Raw genomic sequence first — 23,166 nt, forward strand, 5'->3', positions numbered from 1 at the left:
CACCCAAACCCAAGTACCCCCTTGCAGACCATCCGAGACCCTGCTCAGCTGGCACCCCCATCCAAGACCATGCTTAGCCAGCAACTCCCACCCCAGACTCTCCTCAGCCGACAACTCTCACCCTAGACCCTGATCAGCCGGCACCACCACCCGAGACCCCGACCCCCATTACAGAGCGCACAACACAGTATCACAACAATGGCCTCTGCTCCCCCCTCTCCTCCTATGTGGTGCTGGTCATGACTGCCTACCCATCACGGCACTGAGGCCACACCTCGGTGCTGCCAGCTTTCAATGGTCAGGAATCCGGAGACACATGAGGGCCGCCCACCATCCACTTATTCCGAAGCCCCCCATTGAATCATAATGAATTAGATGGTAATGTATTAAAATTGTTCGACAATTTAAATTACATTCCCATCACATCATGGCGGTGCTTTCCCGCTGCTGACTAAACATAGAACTGGCGTCACGATGCCGGATTTCCAGATGGATGCTTCCAACACGATTCTCTGGCCACCAACCCCACACCACCCCCCCCCCGACTCCCCGCCCCCATGCCTCCATTCCAGCTCAAAATGGCTGCACTAAATTCAGCCCTCTGTGTGACTTTGCCTGGTCAAGTGCTCCTGCGCAGTGCTACCCCAGTGGCTGCAGCAGCTGGTGAAAGGCTGTTGAGATGGCCTTGCAGGACAATCTTGAGCAGTTCTGGGACTGGAAGGCCCGGCTTCAGACTTGCATTGGCAGCAGCAGACTAAGATTCTTAAGATTTGTAATAACAAAGATTCAGATTTTAATTTTTCTTGCGATGTGAGGCTATGTCAGGCAGGCGGAGATTAGAGTTAGTGAAGTGAGGCAAACTCTCATGCAAAGCATTGTTCTTTGAAAATTCTGCCAAATAATCAGGAATGCGAATAATTGGAGATAACTATAATTCTACTGTATGAGATAAACATTTCAAAATGCCTGGTACAGTTGATCAGATTATCAAAACACAACGAACACTGTTCATCAGTTATTTCATTAGTTTGGGTAAATCCTATGACTCTTATTAAACTTGCTGTTGTGCTCTTGTGACACATTAACAGATAATTTTTTCATCATTAACTGCATACTTGAAGTTATTTTAAGATACAAGGCTACTTTAGGCAAGCTAAAGATCTTTAGTTTCTCTTTACTGTTCCCATAAATAACACTAAAGGCACTTCTAAGGGCAAAGTCAAGAAAGGAAAGCATAGATAAAAGAACTAGTCACGCTCCACTCAAAACATTATCATTACAATTAAACTCAGGATTGCAGAGAAGCAGAGGGAGACTTTATTCTGGTATGAAATATAACAGAAAAAAAGTGGGTGCCATGTTTAAGAGTTATACGTAGGTTTGGAGTGAATTTCCAGTGCTGAAATCTGTCTTTGTTATTAGCCAGGACAAGTCTCCAGGTGTGTTTATCATTATTGTTGAGTTTTACTATTAAAACTATGCAGCTGACAAGTACCGAGGTCAGGTTATCATCCTACTGTCTATCCAGCTAGGACTACCCCTATCTATTAGGGAACTGGTGTGCAAGGTTATTGGGAACGTATCAGGAAGAATCCCAGCCCCAGCATCCAAGCTGTCGTCATTGTTCTGCTGAAGACGACATTGATGCAGACTTTACAGGTCCAGCCTTCAGAAGAAAAATACTTTCTGTGTACCAGCAATTGCTTCATGCTTTCAACTACCTGCCAAAGGACTTCCAAAACATGCCAGTCTGTACAGTGCAATGCCAACTTGTGTGGGGGTCATGGCATCGACACTCTGCAATCAACCATGGAGCATGTGGTCATCTCAATGGATGCTGCAGCTGGACCCCCCCTTGTAGCAGTGTACCAATAATAGCTTCTCTCAGTAATACTCATGTTGCAGGCTCTTGGCTCTTTGGATAGGCTAAGATAAGGCTTCAGTTGGATCTCTTACAGCCTGTCCTCCTGCAGAACATTTGGGAGTGCTGAGCCTCAGTCTGGTTGCAGGGAGCATGTTGCCATCAATCCTTGCTACCCCATGAGCCAAAGAACATCATAGTGCCAGAAAGTTAGCTGGGCCAGACTGCCCCAGCAGCCACCCAGTTGCTGCAGTTTGGAGCCAGGCACTTGCAGGTCTGAGTTCCTAGAGGATACCGACTGGACACATCTCCAGAACCCTTTACTGAGCCACATCCTTCCACCTCCTCTGCTAAGCCACTGAGCTATTTCTTGAAGCCTATGGAAATAAAAATCGAGAGATATGTAAAATGACCGCTGACTCGCTATCACCCATTTTGCACTATCGCACAAAATTAAGATCTACCTCTATGTGTGCAAAATAATTTGGGGTAAATTAAAATTTTAGGATTAGTAGTGGAGTTATGAAATGAAGCAATTTGCAATTCCAGTTATCCAATTTTTGTCAAAAGTTGCAAATGGGCAAATGGGAAGCATTATGGTAAAACTAGTTCATGAACAGTATCACACTTCTACAAAGAAATGTCAAACTAAAGAAGAATCACTGTTTAATTTATCAATATTTTATTCCTTGATTAAAGAATTTCATTACAATAATATAGCACAGTTATTTGCATTCCTATTTTCAATTGATTTCAATGCCTGAGGGTTTGCGTAAACAGCAACAACAACTACTTGCATTTATATAGCACCTTTAACATAGTAAATGTCCCAAGGCGCTTCACAGAAGTATAATCAGACAAAAATTGACACTGAGCTAAAGAAGAAGGTATTATGAGGGGTGACTAAAGGCTTGTTCAAAGAGGTACTCTTAAGTTTTATTGGTGGATTTTGCTGATAGAGGCACACGACCCATCAGACATTGTTTTGTATTCAATTCAGGCCTCAGTAAAACAACATAACATTTAGGAAAGAAAATGCAAGCAAGAAGGCCAAAGCTCGAGGACAGGATAGCAAATATTTCTATTACAACTAAATATTTTCCTTTACTACTGAAGTAAGCTGGTAGGAAGGATATCCATACAGCAAAAAAGATAAGTAGGCTAAAAGTGACAAATTTCGCTTCATTGAAATTGTTAGGCAATTTTCGGGCCAGAAATGCCAAAACAAAACAGAGAACAGCTAAGAACCCAACATATCCCAAGTTACCAAATAAAGCTTGTTCCGATCCTTTGCTGCACTCTAGAATAATTTTTCCAACTACAGCCATTGTGTTTTTCTCCACAGAAAGGGGTAATGACAACAGAAAACCAATACAGATACCTATCTGAATGAGTGTTGTGGCTACAACAATCATACGGTGATGCATGGGCCTAAAGCGTTTTAACACATTTTGGTTGGGCATTGTCATTGTAAAAGCCAGTACTACCACTATATTTTTAACAAGGATGCATGAGAGGCACAAGGAAAAGCTAATGCCAAATCCTATTTGACGGAGGACACAAAATTTGACTGAAGGCTTACCAATAAATGTAAGAGAAGTCAGGAAACACAATGTTAGAGAAAATAGCAGCAGGAAACTAAGTTCACAGTTATTAGCTCGTACAATGGGTGTATTCATGAACTTTATAAATATCACAATAATAGCTACAGAGATAGTAATCCCTAATATCGAAAAAAATGTTAAAACACTCCCCAATGGTTCCTCAAAAGATAGGAATTCCACCTCCTTTAGTACACACTTATCCTTCTTTTTATTCGACCAGTAATCCTCAGGACACTGAAAACATTCTGTGAAACATGAAGAGAAAATGGAATATTTCAAATAATTTAGTAACTTTTAAAAGGAATAACTGAATTGACATCATATGATATATAAACACTCTCTATAGAATCAGAAAGTGAATAAATTCTCCATCGAATCGGAGAAAACAGATAGACCTTGAGTTTCCTTGCCATCTTTATCACTCACTCTGTTGTCATGTTGTTACGATGCCAAAAAGATCAAGGAAATTTGTGTTTCAGCACCACTTTAACAATTTGAACAATATAGACATTGCGTACATAATTTCCTGGATGTTTTGCTCTGCTTTCAACTCCGTTATGGAGTAACTTCAAAGACTACAGAATGTGCTAATAGTCAGAAAGGTCACTTTCTGTAAGTAACATTGCTTAATGTTAATATTGGTAACTGCTGATTTACAGAGGAAGAGAATCATTCCAGTGACTGTTCCCTTTTATATTTCCTAAGACTTGATTAGAGACTTCCCTTTATCTGCATGTCATTGAGAAGACATTGCTGCAAGCTAAATTTTGTGTCTTAAAGCTGAAAATTATTTGTTTTAATTAATTTTTACCTAACTTATCCCCCTTATAAAATAATAATCCATATCTATATGTATTAAATAACTGGTAGATCTCCTGTGGCATTGCTCAAATGTGAAATTGGAACCTGCTTTGTTTTACGCTGTATGATGCACAATACAGTATCGAGGCCAATTACTTACAGTACTTGAATGTCAAATTATGTTTTTACTACACAATGTTGTGGGAATGTCAGTGATTTTACCAGCTCAACCTCTATGATTATGGACATTTTTGCATGTAAATCAGTATACTCGATTATTACTAAAAATTATTTAGTGTATTTTCTCTCCTACTTCTTATTAGTCTCTGATTTCCAAATGCACAATAAAAGTTAATATAACCTGGGAAAGGGACTTACAGCTAACACCGATGAAGGGAAGTGGAAAGACCATGAATGATTTTTGGAAAAGGCCTTACCTGTTTCTTAGGTTTTGTTACATACTTAAAGAGGGATTAAAGTTGTTCTATTGTTTTAAAAGTGGTGACTAGGTTTTCAAAAAATACTTCAATACTTAAGTGGAAAATTCCAGTTGGCTCAGAAGAGGGACCTTCATAGGCCCCTTATTTACCTTTATTGGTTACCGGCTGCTTGCAGGCAGGTAGCCGTTCTGCCCCCAACCCGCCATTTTCAAAAATGGCTCAGAGGCGGAACTGGGGCGGCAAACTGGGCCTGCCTGTTTCTGGTCCCACCCTATCAGGCTTCGAAAGTCCAGCCCATAATGTACGGAAGAAATGATACAAGGAATTACTTAACATTGCTGTATATGAATGCGTTATAATATTAGGCACCAATAGCAAGAACTACATTAAGATTCGAGCCCCTCATCTCCCATACCAGGCCCCATTAATACTTCAATAAAAGCAAAATACTGGAAATCTGAAATAAAAACAAGAAATGCTGGAAATACTCAGCGGATCTGGCAGCATCTGCGGAGAGAGAAGCAGAGTTAACGCTTCAGGTCAGTGACCTGATGAACTTCTGATGAAGGGTCACTGACCTGAAACGTTAACTTTGCTTCTCTCTCCACAGATGCTGCCAGATCTGCTGAGTATTTCCAGCATTTCTTGTTTTTATCCCATAAATACTTCAATTATTTCCTCCCTTGTGACTGAGGAGAGCCACCCACCCACCCAGTTGGCTCCTCTCGTTAGATCAGTATTTGAGGTTCGGAGGCCAGTGGAAATTGTTGTTGTCCCCACCATCCATTCCACCATTGTCTATGTTCTAAAGGCACGCGCAAGGTCTGTCCTGCTCTCCACATCCTTGGCATATAGTGGACATCAGTGCTGTCAAATCAAATTTATTTTTATTATCTATAAATATACCTGTGCCATTTGATATCTCTCCATCAGCACAAGGAATGCAATCAAAGCAGCAGATTGGTTGTCCTTGTTGAACTCTTTTCCGAGTTCCTGGGTGGCAGTTTTCACTGCATACAGAACGAGGAACCTTGGCAAGCAAAAAGACAATAGAACACAATGAAATGATGCTGAAATAATGGACTGTATTTTATTCTCCTCCCCGGGAGAGGCGGCGGTGGTTGGAAAAAATGGCGACCTGCACGTGTAGGCCGCACGCTGCCATGCTGCCGTGATATAGCACGCGGCAGCTCACTTAAATATGCAGGGCGGTCCCCTCCTCAATCACGTGGTGGGGGTGGACTCTGCGACGCCAGCAACGTCATCAGCTGCCTCTGCACAGGTGCTGGCATCATTTTTAAGGGACTGCCATGTCTGTGATGACAGATCAAAGGTGACCCCATCACCATCCCCTAACTGCAACAAAAAATAAGGTTTGACACCCACCCCCCCAAACTTCACCAGAAAAGCCCTTTTAACCCCTTTTCCACCCCAATTGCACTAAGTGAAGAGTTGACCCCTTTCACATCCCCAACTGACCTAAGTGCAGAGTTCAACCCTTCCCCCCACTACACTGACAATGCAGAGTTGACCCCTTCCCCCCCACTTCACTATAAATACAGAGATCCCCTCTTCCCCACCTGGACGGGAAAGTGAATGCACGGGAGTGCCATATGTCACTCGGAAAATCTGGAACTGCCGGTAAGATTACTATGGTTTCCATTTGAATGTATTTAAATAGCTGATTTGAATATTGAAATCCGGGTCCTGCCGCAGAGCGGCGGATGTGCCGCCATGGAGATTCCCATTCACCGGGAAGATCAGGCCTGGCATTCCCGACATCAGGCTCAGTGGTGGGCCACTGCCGGTACAATCTTCCAGCTCCTCCCGCCATGGAGCCCAATGTCTGGAGCTTAACAAAATCTAGCCCAATGTGCTGGGCAAAATGAATCTTATTTCCTACACTGTTAATGTGCACAGTTTTACTTAGGATCTCATTTCAGCATTTACTTTGTACAAATGAAAATAAAGCGATAAGATAATCATATTTTTGGGCTTGCACAGATTTTATTTAATTGGTTTCCAGTGTAAAAATATTATTACTACTGGTATGATAAATAAAAAAGTTTATCTATTTTAAGTAATATAGGCAGAGCTATGAAGTCATATCTCACATTTTCAAATGCGTTTATCATTGACATGCAGAGGTAAAAATATATTGATGTAATTTGGGACAAAGGCTTTGACAGTTTGTGCATGGAAATGAAGTGAAAATAGTGCTACAAATGCAGCCTATCCAGCCAGCTCAAAACTGGCACTTGAAATTTCTTAATGAAACTGACAATAAATCCATACCTGTACAATACCAGTTTTCCTTTCACTATGACAAAAAATTATATTTGGAAAAATGTCGTTGTAGTACCTTAATGCATTTCTTTTAAATTCATAAATAGGTAGCAGCCTGACTTGACTACAAACCTAATATCCACAGATTCAATAGCCTAGATACTCCACTCAGCCATAGTGCTGGTGGAAGTGCTGCAAGAATGTGCTCCTGATCCAGGCTGATTTTCCAAGGTCACAGTCCTTTGAATAATGTTAACAGGCTTTCTAACAACTGCTGAAGAGTATGACTGAGGGGTATGGAGATTGGCAAGCCTTGAATGGGGCCATAGGTTAGTGTGGATCTATGTTTCAAGATGGCTCCTGGGCTGGAAGCTCCCTAGGAAGCTCCCTTGCTGTTCAACTCTATCCATGGCCATCTGCTCCCATCCCTAACGTTTTCTCCCCCAATCTGCCCTCTTAAACTGTTTAAATTCCCCTGGCTCTTTAAATCAGTTCATTTTAGCCCTATCTAAAAGTTAACAGTTAGTTTAGTGTATGTTACCTGGGCCCACTGCCCTCCCCCAGCCACACCTGCTCTTTGTTTTCTCAATGAAATTGATCCGGATGAAACTGACGAGCACAGCTGCCGATACTTCAATCTCCGATCCTGCTGTCTTCACAGTCCAGAGTGTCTGCAGCCACGGCATGCGGTAAGTCCATTGAGGTGAAGAAGGAGCTGCGGGACCCGAGAGAAGTCCTGTGAAAAGGTGCCCCGAACACCCAAAACATCCACGAACGGCCCCCCCGGCCGCAACTTCAAAGCGCCCGCGGGAGATGGCTCGGAGAGCATCTGCAGCGCACTGTCGGCAATGCTGCATGCCTTTATTTAAACCACTGCAAAAAAAAACCCTTAGCAAATGTAATCACCTCTAAGTCTGCCAAATAATGCTTCACCTCCCGAAGGATGTGGATGAGCTTTCCGGACGTCGATGGTGGGCACTGAGGAAATGGCTTATTACCTGCACCAGATTCCACCCCCCCTTCCACCCACCCCCCCCACCCCCGTCCCCTTCCCTGCTCCACCCTCTCAGCTCACCCCCTCACAACCCCGTCCCAGCCCGCCCCCCCCCCCTCGCACCATCTTCACCCCGCACCCCCTTCCCCTGCAGCCCCCCCCCACCCCTCCCCCTTGCATCCCCTCCTCCCACCGGCACCATCCTACACCTGTGTAGGGGCCCCAACAACCCCACTGCCTTGTGGGCGTCTTGGGAGAGACCAAGGCTAAGGGAGTAAACCCTAACAGAAAATCCGGAGCGGAACCCCGTAGGCAGTCATGTGTCACCTTTGGCATGTTTCCGGCAGTTCCTGCAGCCATACTGGTGCCAAACGTCGTGTCCTGCACTCCTTTGGACCCCACCAGAAAGGCCGAGAGGGGGGTTTTGACGACTGGGCAACTCTCAACCTCCATAAATTTGCCCAGGCATGCGCCATGGAGAGGTCACTCCATAGTTGCCTCACAGCGACTAAAACAACACGGAAGGCAGCAGTTACGGGTTATAAGTCCAGATAAATTGGCGTAGAAACTGGGCGCCACGGGTTGCCTTTGTCGGTGGGAGAGGTCATTGCACCTCACTGGACAGCTACCGCCCGCCTCAAACCGGGCAGCCCCCGGTCAATAAGGTTCTGTCCCGCCACAGTCTGCCTGCTTCAATGGGTGCTTGGAGCTCAGGGTCATTGCCCGAAAGGTGGACTGATACACCGCACCAAACAACATGAAAAAAGGAAAGAAGGTACCAGCCCTTCGCTTTGCAAGCTGGAACGTCAGAACTATGTGTCCTGGCCTGTCGGAAGACCTTACACAAATCAACGATTCTCGGAAGACCGCCATCATTAACAACGAGCTCAGTAGATTCAATGTGGACATTGCAGCACTTCAGGAGACTCGCCTCCCCGCGAGTGGCTCTCTAGCAGAGCAAGACTACACCTTCTTCTGGCAGGGCAGGGATCCTGAAGAACCAAGACAGCATGGAGTGGGCTTCGCCATCAGAAACTCCTTGCTCAGCATGATAGAGCCTCCCTCAAATGGCTCGGAACGCATACTGTCCATCCGACTGCTCACCACCTCTGGTCCAGTACACCTCCTCAGCATCTATGCTCCAACACTCTGCTCCGCACCTGAAGCTAAAGACCAGTTCTATGAACAACTCCATAACATCATTAGCAGCATCCCCAACACCGAACACCTATTCCTGCTGGGGGACTTTAATGCCAGGGTTGGGGCCGACCATGACTCATGGCCCTCCTGCCTTGGGCGCTATGGCGTTGGAAGGATGAATGAGAACGGGCAGAGACTGCTTGAGTTGTGTACCTATCATAACCTCTGCATCACCAACTCGTTCTTTCACACTAAACCCTGTCACCAGGTTTCATGGAGGCACCCAAGATCACGTCGTTGGCACCAGCTAGACCTCATTGTCACAAGGCGAGCCGCCTTAAACAGTGTTCAAATCACACGCAGCTTCCACAGTGCGGACTGCGACACCGACCACTCCCTGGTGTGCAGCAAGGTTAGACTCAGACCAAAGAAGTTGCATCATTCCAAGCAGAAGGGCCACCCGCGCATCAACACGAGCAGAATTTCTCACCCACAGCTGTTACAAAAATTTCTAAATTCACTTGTAACAGCCCTTCAAAACACTCCCACAGGGGATGCTGAGACCAAGTGGGCCCACATCAGAGACGCCATCTATGAGTCAGCTTTGACCACCTACGGCAAAAGTGCGAAGAGAAATGCAGACTGGTTTCAATCTCATAATGAAGAGCTGGAACCTGTCATAGCCGCTAAGCGCATTGCACTTTTGAACTACAAGAAAGCCCCCAGCGATTTAACATCCGCAGCACTTAAAGCAGCCAGAAGTACTGCACAAAGAACAGCTAGGCGTTGCGCAAACGACTACTGGCAACACCTATGCAGTCATATTCAGCTGGCCTCAGACACCGGAAACATCAGAGGAATGTATGATGGCATGAAGAGAGCTCTTGGGCCAACCATCAAGAAGATCACCCCCCTCAAATCTAAATCGGGGGACATAATCACTGACCAACGCAAACAGATGGACCGCTGGGTTGAGCACTACCTAGAACTGTACTCCAGGGAGAATGCTGTCACTGAGACTGCCCTCAATGCAGCCCAGCCTCTACCAGTCATGGATGAGCTGGACATACAGCCAACCAAATCGGAACTCAGTGATGCCATTGATTCCCTAGCCAGCGGAAAAGCCCCTGGGAAGGACAGCATTACCCCTGAAATAATCAAGAGTGCCAAGCCTGCTATACTCTCAGCACTACATGAACTGCTATGCCTGTGCTGGGACGAGGGAGCAGTACCCCAGGACATGCGCGATGCCAACATCATCACCCTCTATAAAAACAAAGGTGACCGCGGTGACTGCAACAACTACCGTGGAATCTCCCTGCTCAGCATAGTGGGGAAAGTCTTTGCTCGAGTCGCTCTGAACAGGCTCCAGAAGCTGGCCGAGCGCGTCTACCCTGAGGCACAGTGTGGCTTTCATGCAGAGAGATCGACTATTGACATGCTGTTCTCCCTTCGTCAGATACAGGAGAAATGCCGTGAACAACAGATGCCCCTCTACATTGCTTTCATTGATCTCACCAAAGCCTTTGACCTCGTCAGCAGACGTGGTCTCTTCAGACTACTAGAAAAGATCGGATGTCCACCAAAGCTACTAAGTATCATCACCTCATTCCATGACAATATGAAAGGCACAATTCAACATGGTGGCTCCTCATCAGAGCCCTTTCCTATCCTGAGTGGTGTGAAACAGGGCTGTGTTCTCGCACCCACACTTTTTGGGATTTTCTTCTCCCTGCTGCTTTCACATGCGTTCAAATCCTCTGAAGAAGGAATTTTCCTCCACACAAGATCAGGGGGCAGGTTGTTCAACCTTGCCCGTCTAAGAGCGAAGTCCAAAGTACGGAAAGTCCTCATCAGAGAACTCCTCTTTGCTGACGATGCTGCTTTAACATCTCACACTGAAGAATGCCTGCAGAGTCTCATCGACAGGTTTGCGTCTGCCTGCAATGAATTTGGCCTAACCATCAGCCTCAAGAAAACGAACATCATGGGGCAGGATGTCAGAAATGCTCCATCCATCAATATTGGCGACCACGCTCTGGAAGTGGTTCAAGAGTTCACCTACCTAGGCTCAACTATCACCAGTAACCTGTCTCTAGATGCAGAAATCAACAAGCGCATGGGTAAGGCTTCCACTGCTATGTCCAGACTGGCCAAGAGAGTGTGGGAAAATGGCGCACTGACACGGAACACAAAAGTCCGAGTGTATCAGGCCTGTGTCCTCAGTACCTTGCTCTACGGCAGCGAGGCCTGGACAACGTATGCCAGCCAAGAGCGACGTCTCAATTCATTCCATCTTCGCTGCCTTCGGAGAATACTTGGCATCAGGTGGCAGGACTATATCTCCAACACAGAAGTCCTTGAAGCGGCCAACACCCCCAGCTTATACACACTACTGAGTCAGCGGCGCTTGAGATGGCTTGGCCATGTGAGCCGCATGGAAGATGGCAGGATCCCCAAAGACACATTGTACAGCGAGCTCGCCACTGGTATCAGACCCACCGGCCGTCCATGTCTCCGTTATAAAGACGTCTGCAAACGCGACATGAAATCGTGTGACATTGATCACAAGTCGTGGGAGTCAGTTGCCAGCATTCGCCAGAGCTGGCGGGCAGCCATAAAGACAGGGCTAAATTGTGGCGAGTCGAAGAGACTTAGTAGTTGGCAGGAAAAAAGACAGAGGCGCAAGGGGAGAGCCAACTGTGCAACAGCCCCAACAAACAAATTTCTCTGCAGCACCTGTGGAAGAGCCTGTCACTCCAGAATTGGCCTTTATAGCCACTCCAGGCGCTGCTTCACAAACCACTGACCACCTCCAGGCGCGTATCCATTGTCTCTCGAGATAAGGAGGCCCAAAAGAAAGGCTTGTGCTCTCACTTGAAGATGAGAAGGGTGTAACTTTTTTTAAAAGGCTACTACTAGCATATTGCTCTGCAATTGATTGCATTGAATTTTTGGCTCTTGAAACTTCAAGTGATCCTTCAGCCACCCACAACTTTGAATCCCATGGACAAACAAGCTTCCCTTTAACCAGTGTTGCTTTGGCAGAAATGATGGAAGTTATATTTCCATCATTTGCATAATATTGCAATATTCCATGCACATGTATATATTGGAGGTACTGTACGTTTCTCTCACATCCGGAAGTAAATTGCACATGTAGCATAAATGGATGAAGACCCAGTAGAATGGGTCGCTGACCCACTTGCAACCCTGCCAGCCTTGGTTGAGTTTTTAAAAAATCAAAAAGTGGGGCAAATAATCCAGTTAACATGTTTAAAGCTGCAGCATTCATTTTCAACTAGCTATTTGTTAAATTACTTCAATTCAGTTGCAATAAAGCTCGCAGTGAGAGGCCTTAAAATACTTGTGCTGATTTGGAAGCATGGCCATCTGTAATGAGGTTATTGACAGAATAAAGTGTGAGCATGTTTTACCATTTTTTATGTCCATCAAGTGGGAAGTAAGCACTTTTATAAGGAAGATTTACCATTTTGGACTTTTTTACAGTTGAGGGGCTCTGCTACAAAAACATGTATAGTTCTTTCAAGCAATTCAAATTTGTAAGAAACTGAAACAAGCTCAGTAATTTGTTTAAAACACTTGTGTCTGTTCTAGCAAATGAATGCTTAATCTTTATGGAAAGTGAAGTTGCAGACAAATATTGACCAGGAATTCTCAATTAGTGGTTAAGGGACGATGCTCATTGTGACCTTGAAGAAAGCTGCCTACAAAGATCTGACGATCTCTGTGGAGTGGATTTCTCCTTTCTCAACCTCAGTTTAAATCTGACCCAAGTCAAGGGGATCTCCAGGCATCAAGCAAAAATGATTTCATCAAGCAGGGTAAGTGGCCAATGAAGTATTCTCACAGACAGCAAACCAGGACGTAAAATGCACTGATAGAACCAACCATAGAAGCATAGAAAAGTTACGGCACAGAAAGAGGTCATGCAACCCATCTTGTCTGCTCCGTCTGAAAAAACTAGCCACCCATTCTAATCCCACCTTCCAGCACCTGGTCCATAGCCTTGCAGGTACAGCACTTCAGGTGCAGTTCCAGGTACCTTTTAAATGAGTTGAGTGTTTCTGCCTTCACCACCGATCTGGGCAGTGAATTCCGGACACACACCACCCTCTAGGTGAAAAAGTTTTTCCTCATGTCCCCTCTAATCCTTCTACCAATCACCTTAAATCTGTGCCCCCTGGGAATTAACCTCTCCGCCAGAGGAAACAGGTCCTTCCTGTCTACTCTATCCAGGCCTCTCATAGTTTTGTACACTTCAATTAAGTCACCCCTCAGCCTCCTCTGTTCTAAGGAAAACAACCCAAGCCTATCCAATCTTTCCTCATAGCTGCAATTTTTCAGCCATGGCAACATTCCTGTAAATCTCCTCTGTACTCTCTCTAGAGCAATTATGCCCTTCCTGTACTGTGGTGACCAGACTGTATGCAATATTCCAGCTGTGATATCCTTCACTTTTAGTTAAGTTTCACAGATGACAAAATAAATGATTGGGACATACACATGGGATTAAGGTAGAAGCTGAAATATCATAAACATTGTTTTCATTATTTTAAAAAGATGTGAAATTTTTTATCAAAGTGGAGAAATTTGACATCCCACAAATATAAACTTAGTTTTCCAGGGCCAGAAAGGTTTATAAGCAGTAATTATGAACTTAGTACACTTTTAAAAACCAAGTTACACCTCATTCAACAAGGTATAATTTTTGCATTGGTTTTTATGCTGAGTCGAATAGCGTAAAAGGCCAAGTTCTTGTCAGTTCAGTGATTTCTATTTGATTGCAGTCTAGGAGGACGTCAACAGCATATCCTGTGGGGAAGCGTAGAATCACTGACAGCAACTTCTGGATTTTCTTGTTTAAGTGCACATGTGTGGGCTCCAGAAGTTGCTGTCGGTTCCAGAGGAATAATGATGGTGAATGCTGACAGTTGCATCATCATTACTATCAAAAAACCTTGGCCCTTGTTAATAAACATACCTCTAATTCACCAGCATTCCAAATGAGATCCTGGTCCCTAATGGTAAGTTCATGTCCTGGAGGTGCTCTCGCATCATAACGTCCTACTTTCACAAATTTAATTATGCCATCAGAAGTTACTTGCCAGTTTATTATGTCATATATGGCTGAAACATCACCATTTTTATCAAAATATCGTACATTTCCTGATTGGTCAAGGAACCTGACTTTTTTCATGTAATGTAGAAGCTATAAGGCAAATGTACATTGAATTACATTTTTAAACTCAATCACAATACATAAAGCAAAATTTTAATCAATATGACAATATTTGACTTTTAAAGTATCAATTGGCTCTGTTCTTCAAGCTGATAATTGTTTCTAAAAAGGTTACCACAATTATGCATTAAAAGGACACGATTTTGATCTCCACACAGAGGAGACAGGGTTGAGTTCCTGTGGTAGCTAATATAGTTTGAAAAAAAATTGGATGTGATCATTTTCCCAATTAACTGTTCTATGAAACGTGTCAGTGCTTTAAAAAATTTGAACATGCTTTATTTTAACATGCCTCTTGTCAATAAATTTATAAGTCACAAGGGTAAATTTTTCAATTGATTTCACCCAAAAACTTGGGCAAAATCAACCAAGAATCAGGTTTGAAAGCTCTCACACCAGTTGCGCACCCATTTCGCATCTCATGCAGGTTTCTGCTAGTATTTTCCTTCACACAATCACCCGGTGTTCCTGCCAGGACATTACTGTTTCAATAATACGCCCATTTAAATTGTCTACCATGCTGTTGACAAAAGTATCCTGCTTAAAGACTGCAAAGATAATTTAGATCCTATTGGTTAACTATTTTTCTTTTTCTTTTAGGTATTGAGTTGATTATGGTAACTTGTGATATTTTTGTTCAAACCTTATTAATAGCACCACAAGGTGTTTCCCCATGGGTCTCCCTTGTACTTATGTTTTCTTAAACAAAGAAAAAAGACTTAACAGAGGGGTGCAAGGCAAGTCAGGCCACACCAAGGTACTCTGGACACACCTGCACTGCCCTTGGACCTGTTCATAGATCAGATCACACATACCTAAACCTAATAGCATAGCACTGCTTTCACAGGCTGCAATTCCATAAAGTTGGTGAGCTTTGGACAGCAATCTCAAAATTAGCCAGTTCAGTCGATCCTGGGATGGGAAAGGAGTGATCATGGGTTGGCAGTGGCGCACTGTCCTGCTGTGGTACACTTCCGTTTCTCCTAGTTTCACATAAATGTATGTAAAAAAAAATGCCTCCAGCAGTCCCTTTAAGGTCTGGAGTAGAAGTAAAAATTTCCTTTAATTAAATATTGCGAAAACTGAAGCCATTATCTTCTGTCCCTGCCACAAATTCTGTTCCCTCACCACCAACTCCATCCCTTTCCCTGGCAACTGTCTGAGGCTGACACAGACTGTTTGCAATCTCAGTTTCATACTTGACCTTGAGATGAGCTTCCAACCTCATATGCGTGCCATCAGTAAAGCTACCTATTGCCACCTCCATAACATTGCCTAACTCTGCTCCTGCCTCAGCTCATCTGCTGCTGAAACCCTCATACATGCCTTTGTTACCTCCAGACTTAAATTTTCTAACGCACTCCTGCCCGGCCTCCGACATCCTACCTTCCATAAACTTGAGGTCATCCAAAACTCTCTTGCCGATGTCGTTAATTGCACCAAGTCCCATTCACTCACCACCCCTGTTCTCGCTGACCTACACTAGCTCGCAGTTAAGCAACACCTCAATTTTAAAATGTCATCATTGTTTGCAAATACCTCCATGTCCTGGCCCCTCCCTATCTCTGTAATCTCCTCCAGCCCTATAAGCGTCCAAGATATCTGTGCTTCTCTAATTCCAGCTTCTTGATCTTCTCCGATTTTAATCACTCCACCATTGGTGGCTGTGCTTTCAGCTGGCTAGGCCCTAAGCTCTGGAATTCTCTCCTTACACCTCTCCACTTCTCTACCTCACTTTCCTCCTTTAAGACACTCCTTAAAACCTACCTCTTTGACCAAGTTTTTGGTCATCAGCCCTAATATCTTTCAGGGGGGTTCGGGCTCAGGAGGCTGCCACCCAAAATTCATTCTCTGAATCCTTATTTTCCATGCAGAGAATGGGTGTGATGCAAACCAACTCCTTTCCTATAAAGTTTGAAAACCTGACAGCACGACTTTATAACTGTAACTGATGAAAATACAAGTGAAAGTGATAAGAGAAACCACTACAGAACCAAATTAGAGCTGACCTGCCAAGGTTCAAAATCATGTGTATTTGCACAGGTTCCATTTTCAAAAGGCCCTCTTCCATTTTCACAGGACTGCAAATCATGCAGGGCATAAGCGACTGCATATACTGCATTGTTCACATTGCATGAGACTCGGAAGTTACTGTCATCTGTGTAGGAGTGATTAGCTGCCTTCATATCTTCCATCCCCGTGCAGATTTCCTTTGGGGCAGAATGACTCATGTTTGATTTAAGTTTATTTTCTTCCTGTATTCCAGCTGACCACGAACAACCGAATACTTCTTCCCAGAGTTCAGATATAAAAATATCATGAACAGCTTTAAATGGATGCATCTGAAAGAGAAATTCCTGCAGTCCTTCAATGTCACATAAAGGGAGTGTAAGCCCCATTGTTCCTGTCCAGTATTTAGTGTGTTCTTTTTTTATAATAAATAGTGGACCCGATGTACTCCAACCTTCACTTGCTAGCCATGTTCTGTCAGTTATATTTTGCCTAACAATCTCTTCAAGCAAAGGAACTATATTAGTGTCACAAGAAAAAGCAACTATAATCTTTGCAGATGACATTCTTATGATGTCAACAAGCTGAAGATACTTTTCTCTAGAATTGTCTGTTGGAATTGTCTCAGAAAAGGCAATACACACTCCGAGGCTTTCTACTTCTTCTCTAAACATCTGAGCTGCTTGTATGCCATAGTCAATATCATCTGCTAATATTCCCACCCACTTCCAACCAAAGCGTTTCACCAGAAGGACAAAGACCTTGGACTGAAACATATCACTTGGCATAGTGCGAAAAAAGGATGGAAATTCTTCTTTATTGCTGAGACGGGGGATAGATGAAAAGTAACTAATCTGTGGAAAAACAAAAAGTAGATCATTAATAATAGTATTCTTAAAATCATACAAATCTTATTTTTAACATGGTACTGCTCCCAATTATGGAATTATCATGTGGCATAAACTGGCATCATTTATTAAGTGATTCCATTCAATGTATGTTGCAAATTTAACTCACAGAAGCCCACAGAAACATTTCTATTATGAAAACATACATTGCCATAGTTGCTGAATATAAATTTGGCCTTGGGTCTTATTTTATGTTAGGTAGCCCACAGTACAATCATAAATCCCCACTAGTATTCCTACTAGGAGTTAATGCACTCAGTATTTTATCGTCTTGTATTTGGAGTGGAAAAACTTCCTCTAACAAATACTTAAAAAACAAAACAACTTTTTTGCAAAAATATTGATGAATCACTCATAATGTTAATTACTCAGCAATGTAACTCTTTCAGATGTACAATTCTAATAAGCTGTTGGTAGGGATGGCCATTTGGAATTTCTGCTGACTTCAGTTTTGTAGGATCAAATTTGGATATTTGCAATGTTAAAGAACAAACTTGATAATACAAGTCAGTACGGTACCAACCCTAAATTATCAAAGGCACGTCCTTCTCCCCATCAATGTACTTGCATCATTTAGCAAATATAATTACGTTACTTCTGTTATATTGGTTGAGAGTGGACAAGTATTTACTGTTCCCAGTTGAGACAGTGGGGCTACACACTCCCACTTTACTAGCAGAAATTAGATACATACCTGCCACCCCCTCCCCCAGATCATCAAAACATTTGCAGACTATGCAGGCACACTCACAAATAGACCTCTAGGAACTGAATGCCCCAACTAAACCATAGGCATTAGGATTAATTAATTCTAAAAATCAAAAGCATATTAAATATATATTCTGCTATTAATCATCAGGAACTTTTTTCTAATGCACCATCAGATTGTTTTTTAGTTACACTGTTTTATTAAAAAAAGAAAATAATTAGAATAACACCAAAAGAACTTTCTTTTGTTTTTGTTGCTCCAAACACAGACATTAGGGAACATGGAGGAAACGTCATCTGTACATTCATGTCAAAAGCTATGGATTTCACTTGCATAAAATATCTAAAGCTTCAAAAATATTAAAATTGATTACTGTAAAAATAGTGCATTTAATCTTGCTAAAATTAGTGAAGCTTTAATTCTTAGCTCCAGAATCTGAGCTTGCGGTCTAGATTCAGATGTTTTTAAGATATTGCAAATTTTGCACTTTGTTTAAAGCAAGACTTGTTAGACTCTCATCTCCAAATCTGTGTAGGTCACATTATCCTAATTTTTATATCTGCTAAGTGAATGTTTACAGCTGGAATATGTATAAAACATTAATAGATACTTTGGAAGCTAAGAAGTGGAATAAACCTTGGTTATAACCTTTTTCAGTAATGCCTGGGACAACAATTCATATGCTTTCTATGCATAGTGAGATTGTAAATGTGTTCATGCAACATTTCCTTTATTTAGTAATTATTGTGATAATATAAGCATGTTGGGAAGAATTTTAACCCATTCCGCTTGGAGGGATGCTCAATGTAGTTAGGTTGACCAAGGTGCTCGCAGGAAGCAGACCAGAGACTCTAATTTATGCAAATTGCAATCCCATGACATCAATAGGACCCTGGTTGAAATTTTATGCTCCCCAGGAGTGGGCTGGAATGGGGCAGGGGGGTGGGAGTGTAAAATCGAATTGGAGGTGAGGGTGCCGTCCCATCGCCTACCCACCCTGGCTGCCATTTTACCAGCGGCGGGGGACGTGGAAAATGGCCCACCCGCCCCAGGCAAGTTGAAGCCCTTAAGTAGCCAATTAGTTTCCACTTAAGGGCCTCCTCCTGCAGTTGCTGGTACATTAGCAACAGCGGACGGGCACTTTGCCAGCTGAGAAGGCTGCCCTCTCGATCCATCACCCCCCCCCCCAAACCCCCCGCCTCGCCGGGGACGCACTTACCTCCATTCCGGGGCCTGCTCCATCTTTCTGGTCCTGGCTGGGTGCAGTCCCAGCAGCGGTCACCGGTCCTGGTGGCACTGCTGGGATGGAAGAGCTGCCGGCCCTCTGGTTGGCCGACAGTTCTTGGAGGCGGGACTTCCTGCCTCTGAGGGGCGGAATTCCCAACCAAGGTCAATTAAGGGCCTGGGCCACTCAAAATTGTAGCATGGCTTCCAGCTTGGTGGAGGCACGCTCTCCTCTGACTTTTCAGCCAGTGGGTGGGGCCTCTGCCACAATGTAAAATTCTGGACCCTAACGGGATTTTAGTTCAGACCTGAATGATGAAGCCACTGTAGCACTCCTGCCAGATGAAGGTAGGTTGGCAGCTCCTCTGGGCCCCACAAAGAAAGTCAAAACCTCCCCTGCCTTAGACGCACCCTATTCCCTCTTTCTAGATCCTCCCACATAACCCTTCCTGTGACATGTCATCCATTGATGCCAGGCGGGCACTTCTGGCATCCGAAATTCCACTTGCGCCTGCATAGATAGCTGTAGCTTTATGCCCATTTTAGGAAGGAAGCTGACTGGTGGCATACAGATGAGGCCCAGGAATTAAAATAGCCCAGGCCTGAAATATGAGCCTGCGAGCGCATTTTGCATTTGTCCCACCTTTCCCACCCAAAACCAATTGGGAGTTAAAATCAACCCTGATCTTTTGGAATATGTTGACAATTTAATCAGAACAAGAGGAAATCATTATGATTGCATTTACCATGATCAAAACAATATGTTGGGCATAGAAAGCCTTACCAACCCCAGCTGTTCATTGTTGAATAGGTTAACCAGGGACAATTTGAAAAGTTGTGTTTCAATTATTTATTTCTTTAGACAGTTGGTCTGGATTATCACTGCCAGCTTTCTATAAATGTCCATAATAGTATAAAATCAAAGTAGCTGCAGTTTTGATCAGAGTATCTATTTTAAGGTACTGTAATATTGAAGCACAGTCCCTTTACTTAAAATAATCCATCAATGAAAATAGTCTCTCACCTGAGGAAAATGATAGATCCCAAGTATTGTTGCCATTGCTATTGAGATTGTTGAAGTCGAGGCGCCTATTACAGCAGCCAAGGAAGAATTTAACTCGCATCGGTAATTTGGTGTGAACTTCTGCTGTCCAGATACTATAGCAAATGCATCCTCTATAGCTGTAGGAATATTATAGCAAGTATCGTAGATGGCATAACCCAAAGTATTGTTTGGTAATAGCGCTGGATCTTTATTTATCTCATTAATTGCGAAGATCATTCCTTGCATCCATCGGTAAGTTCTAATATTAAAGCTTGAAAGCAGAAATTCGCAGTAATCATAATTGACAATGATTATTATGTCAAAAAAACACTATATGCCAAATGAGAAATATTAATTCATCAGTTGGAAACTTATATTAGACCTTTAATGGAGAAAATCCTGCAGTTAACTTTTTAGAAAATTGGCAGCCAAGATGGCCACCGCAATTTGCATCTGAAACACCTTTGCACATTCCAAGGTCCAACCAGAGCCAGAAGTCTGAGAAGCCCTGGACCCAGAACAATGACTTGCTCCAAGTAATTGAATTACCTAGGATTGCTTCATTAGCACAACAGTCAAGGCAATCCTGACACATTGATTTTGAAAGAGCAAACCCTTTTGTGTATAAATACTGGCATACCAGAGCCTGTGGAGCCAATTCTAAACCTTGTATCTCATTAGAAGGTTCCAGAGAATGCCCTGAGGCAGTCATGTGACCGTCTGTCCATCTCTGAAAAAACAGGGAGTTTTGTTACACAGACAAGTAACTGAGTGTGCAGCAGCAGAAGGCCCTGTGCCTCAATTTCTCTCTTTCTCTCCAGAATACCTCAAGTTTGAAAACCATCTGCAACTGTGAACCCTCCAAGCCTGCAGACTGCTACAGTCAGAGACCAGGAAAAGAGAGCCACCTACAATTCTGCCTCCCAAGAAAACCCTGAGCAAAGCGGGCCAGCCACAAAGTGCACTTTGACCAGCAAAGACTTCAAGAATACAACTTCAGCCAGAAGACCACCGACTCATCAAACCTCAGACTGTGTATTTAACTTTTATTTATTCTGGACTTTAATCCAACCAAAAAAAACCTACTTTCCACTTTGTAATCTATTTGTGTGTGTGTGATCCTTGTGTAATGTGTGCGTGAATGTGTGACATATTTTTTATTATTTTTAGATCGGGTTTAGTTTGTTGAGTATAATAAACTTACCTCTTTCTTGTTTAAACTCAAGAAAACCTGTCCAATTGGTTCTTTCATGATCACATTAAAGGTAAAACAATCACTGAGGTGGTAAGCACAACCATTGTTTAAAAAGGAATAAATCCTGTTGCAGTCAAACAAGAGGAAGGGCAAGAGGGGCGACTGTGACCCCCCTCTTCACCTGGTTGTAACAATTAACATTAAAACTGTAGCATAAACATGCTAAATTGGGGAAGGGCTAATTTAAGTGAACTGAGGAGGGACCTGGCCTGGGTAAATTGGAGTCAAAGACTGGCAGGTAGAAAAGTAATGGAGAAATGGGAAGCCTTTAAAGTGGAAAAGGGTTGGGTAAAGTCTAGATACATTCCCACAAGGGGAAAGGAAGGGCAACCAAAAGCAAAACTCTGTAGATAATGGAGGAGTCGGAGAGTAGGATGAAGAAGTAAAAGGGGCGTATGACAGATGTCAGCTTGAAAATACAAAGGAGAATGAGGCTGAATATAAAAAGTACAGAGGAGAAGTGGGAAAGGAGATAAAAGGGGCAAAGAGACAGTACGAGAATGGATTGACAGCAAACATGAAAGGGAATCCACAGGTGTTCTTTTGGCATATTAACAATAAAATGGTTGTTGATTAGAGACCAAAATGGAGATCTACTGGTGGAGGCAGAAGGCAGGTACTAAATGAATACTTTACATTGATGTCTAGCAAGGAAAAGGACTTTGCCAAAGCTCTGGTAAATGAGGAGATTGCCAGGATACAGGATGAGATAAAATTAAATAAAGAGGATGTGCTAGAAAGGCTGGCAGTACTTAAAGTGGATAAGTCATCAGCTCTGGACGGGATGCATCCTAGATTGCTGAGGGAAGTAAGGGAAATTGTGGATGTGCTGGTCACAATCTTCCTTAGATACAAGGGTGATGCCAAAGGACTGGGGGATTGCAAATGTTACACTCTTGTTCAAAAAAAGGGAGAAGGATAAACTTGTCAATTACAGGCCAGTCATTTTAACATCGATGATGGAGAAGCATTTAGAAACAATAATCTGGGAGAAAATTAACAGCCACTTGGACAAGCATGGACAAGTAAAGGAGAGCCAGCACAGATTTTATTAAGAGCAAATTGTGTTTGACTAACTTGATTGAGTTTTTTGATGAGGTCGCGGTGAAGATGGATGAGAGCAGTGCAGTTGATCTTATGTATATGGACTTTCAAAAGATGTTTGCTAAAGTACCACATAGGCTTGTTAGCAAAATTGAAGTCCCCTTGGGATAAAAGGGGCAGTAGAAGCATGGATACAAAATTGGCTAAGGGATAGAAAATAGAGAGTTCTGGTGAATGACTGTTTTCCAGACTGGAGAGATGGAAGCAGTGGAGTTCCCCAAGGTTCCAGTACTTGGACCATTGTAGACTTGTAGATACAGGCACAATTTCAAAATCTGCAGGTTCCACAAAACTTGTAAGTGTAGTAAAAGGTGAGGGTGGAGGCAGGTTCAATTGAAGCATTCAAAAAGGAATTAGACAGTTATATGAAAAGGAAGAATGTGCAAGGTTACAGGGAGAAGGCAGGGAAATGGAACTGAGGGAAATACTCTTTCAGAGAGCTAGTGTGGACACAATGGACTGAATGGCCTCCTTCTGCACTGTAACAATTCTGTGATTCTGTGACAGTAATAGACTTCAAGA

The 23,166-nt window shown here is 43.2% G+C and overlaps 1 protein-coding gene across 1 annotated transcript; it reads right to left on the bottom strand.

Annotated features, from left to right (window-relative positions):
- Positions 1-969: 969 nt before the first annotated feature.
- Positions 970-20,549, bottom strand: LOC137374889 (vomeronasal type-2 receptor 1-like). The gene is made up of 5 exons (XM_068041469.1): positions 20,265-20,549; positions 16,399-17,253; positions 14,132-14,359; positions 5,613-5,736; positions 970-3,710 (listed from the first exon to the last, which is right to left on the bottom strand). Exons 1-5 carry the CDS (start codon positions 20,529-20,531, stop codon positions 2,791-2,793), a joined length of 2,394 nt encoding a protein of 797 aa, XP_067897570.1. The 5' UTR covers positions 20,532-20,549; the 3' UTR covers positions 970-2,790.
- Positions 20,550-23,166: the final 2,617 nt, after the last annotated feature.

This window comes from Heterodontus francisci, chromosome 11 (assembly GCF_036365525.1).
Source record: "Heterodontus francisci isolate sHetFra1 chromosome 11, sHetFra1.hap1, whole genome shotgun sequence".
Taxonomy (NCBI): domain Eukaryota; kingdom Metazoa; phylum Chordata; class Chondrichthyes; order Heterodontiformes; family Heterodontidae; genus Heterodontus; species Heterodontus francisci.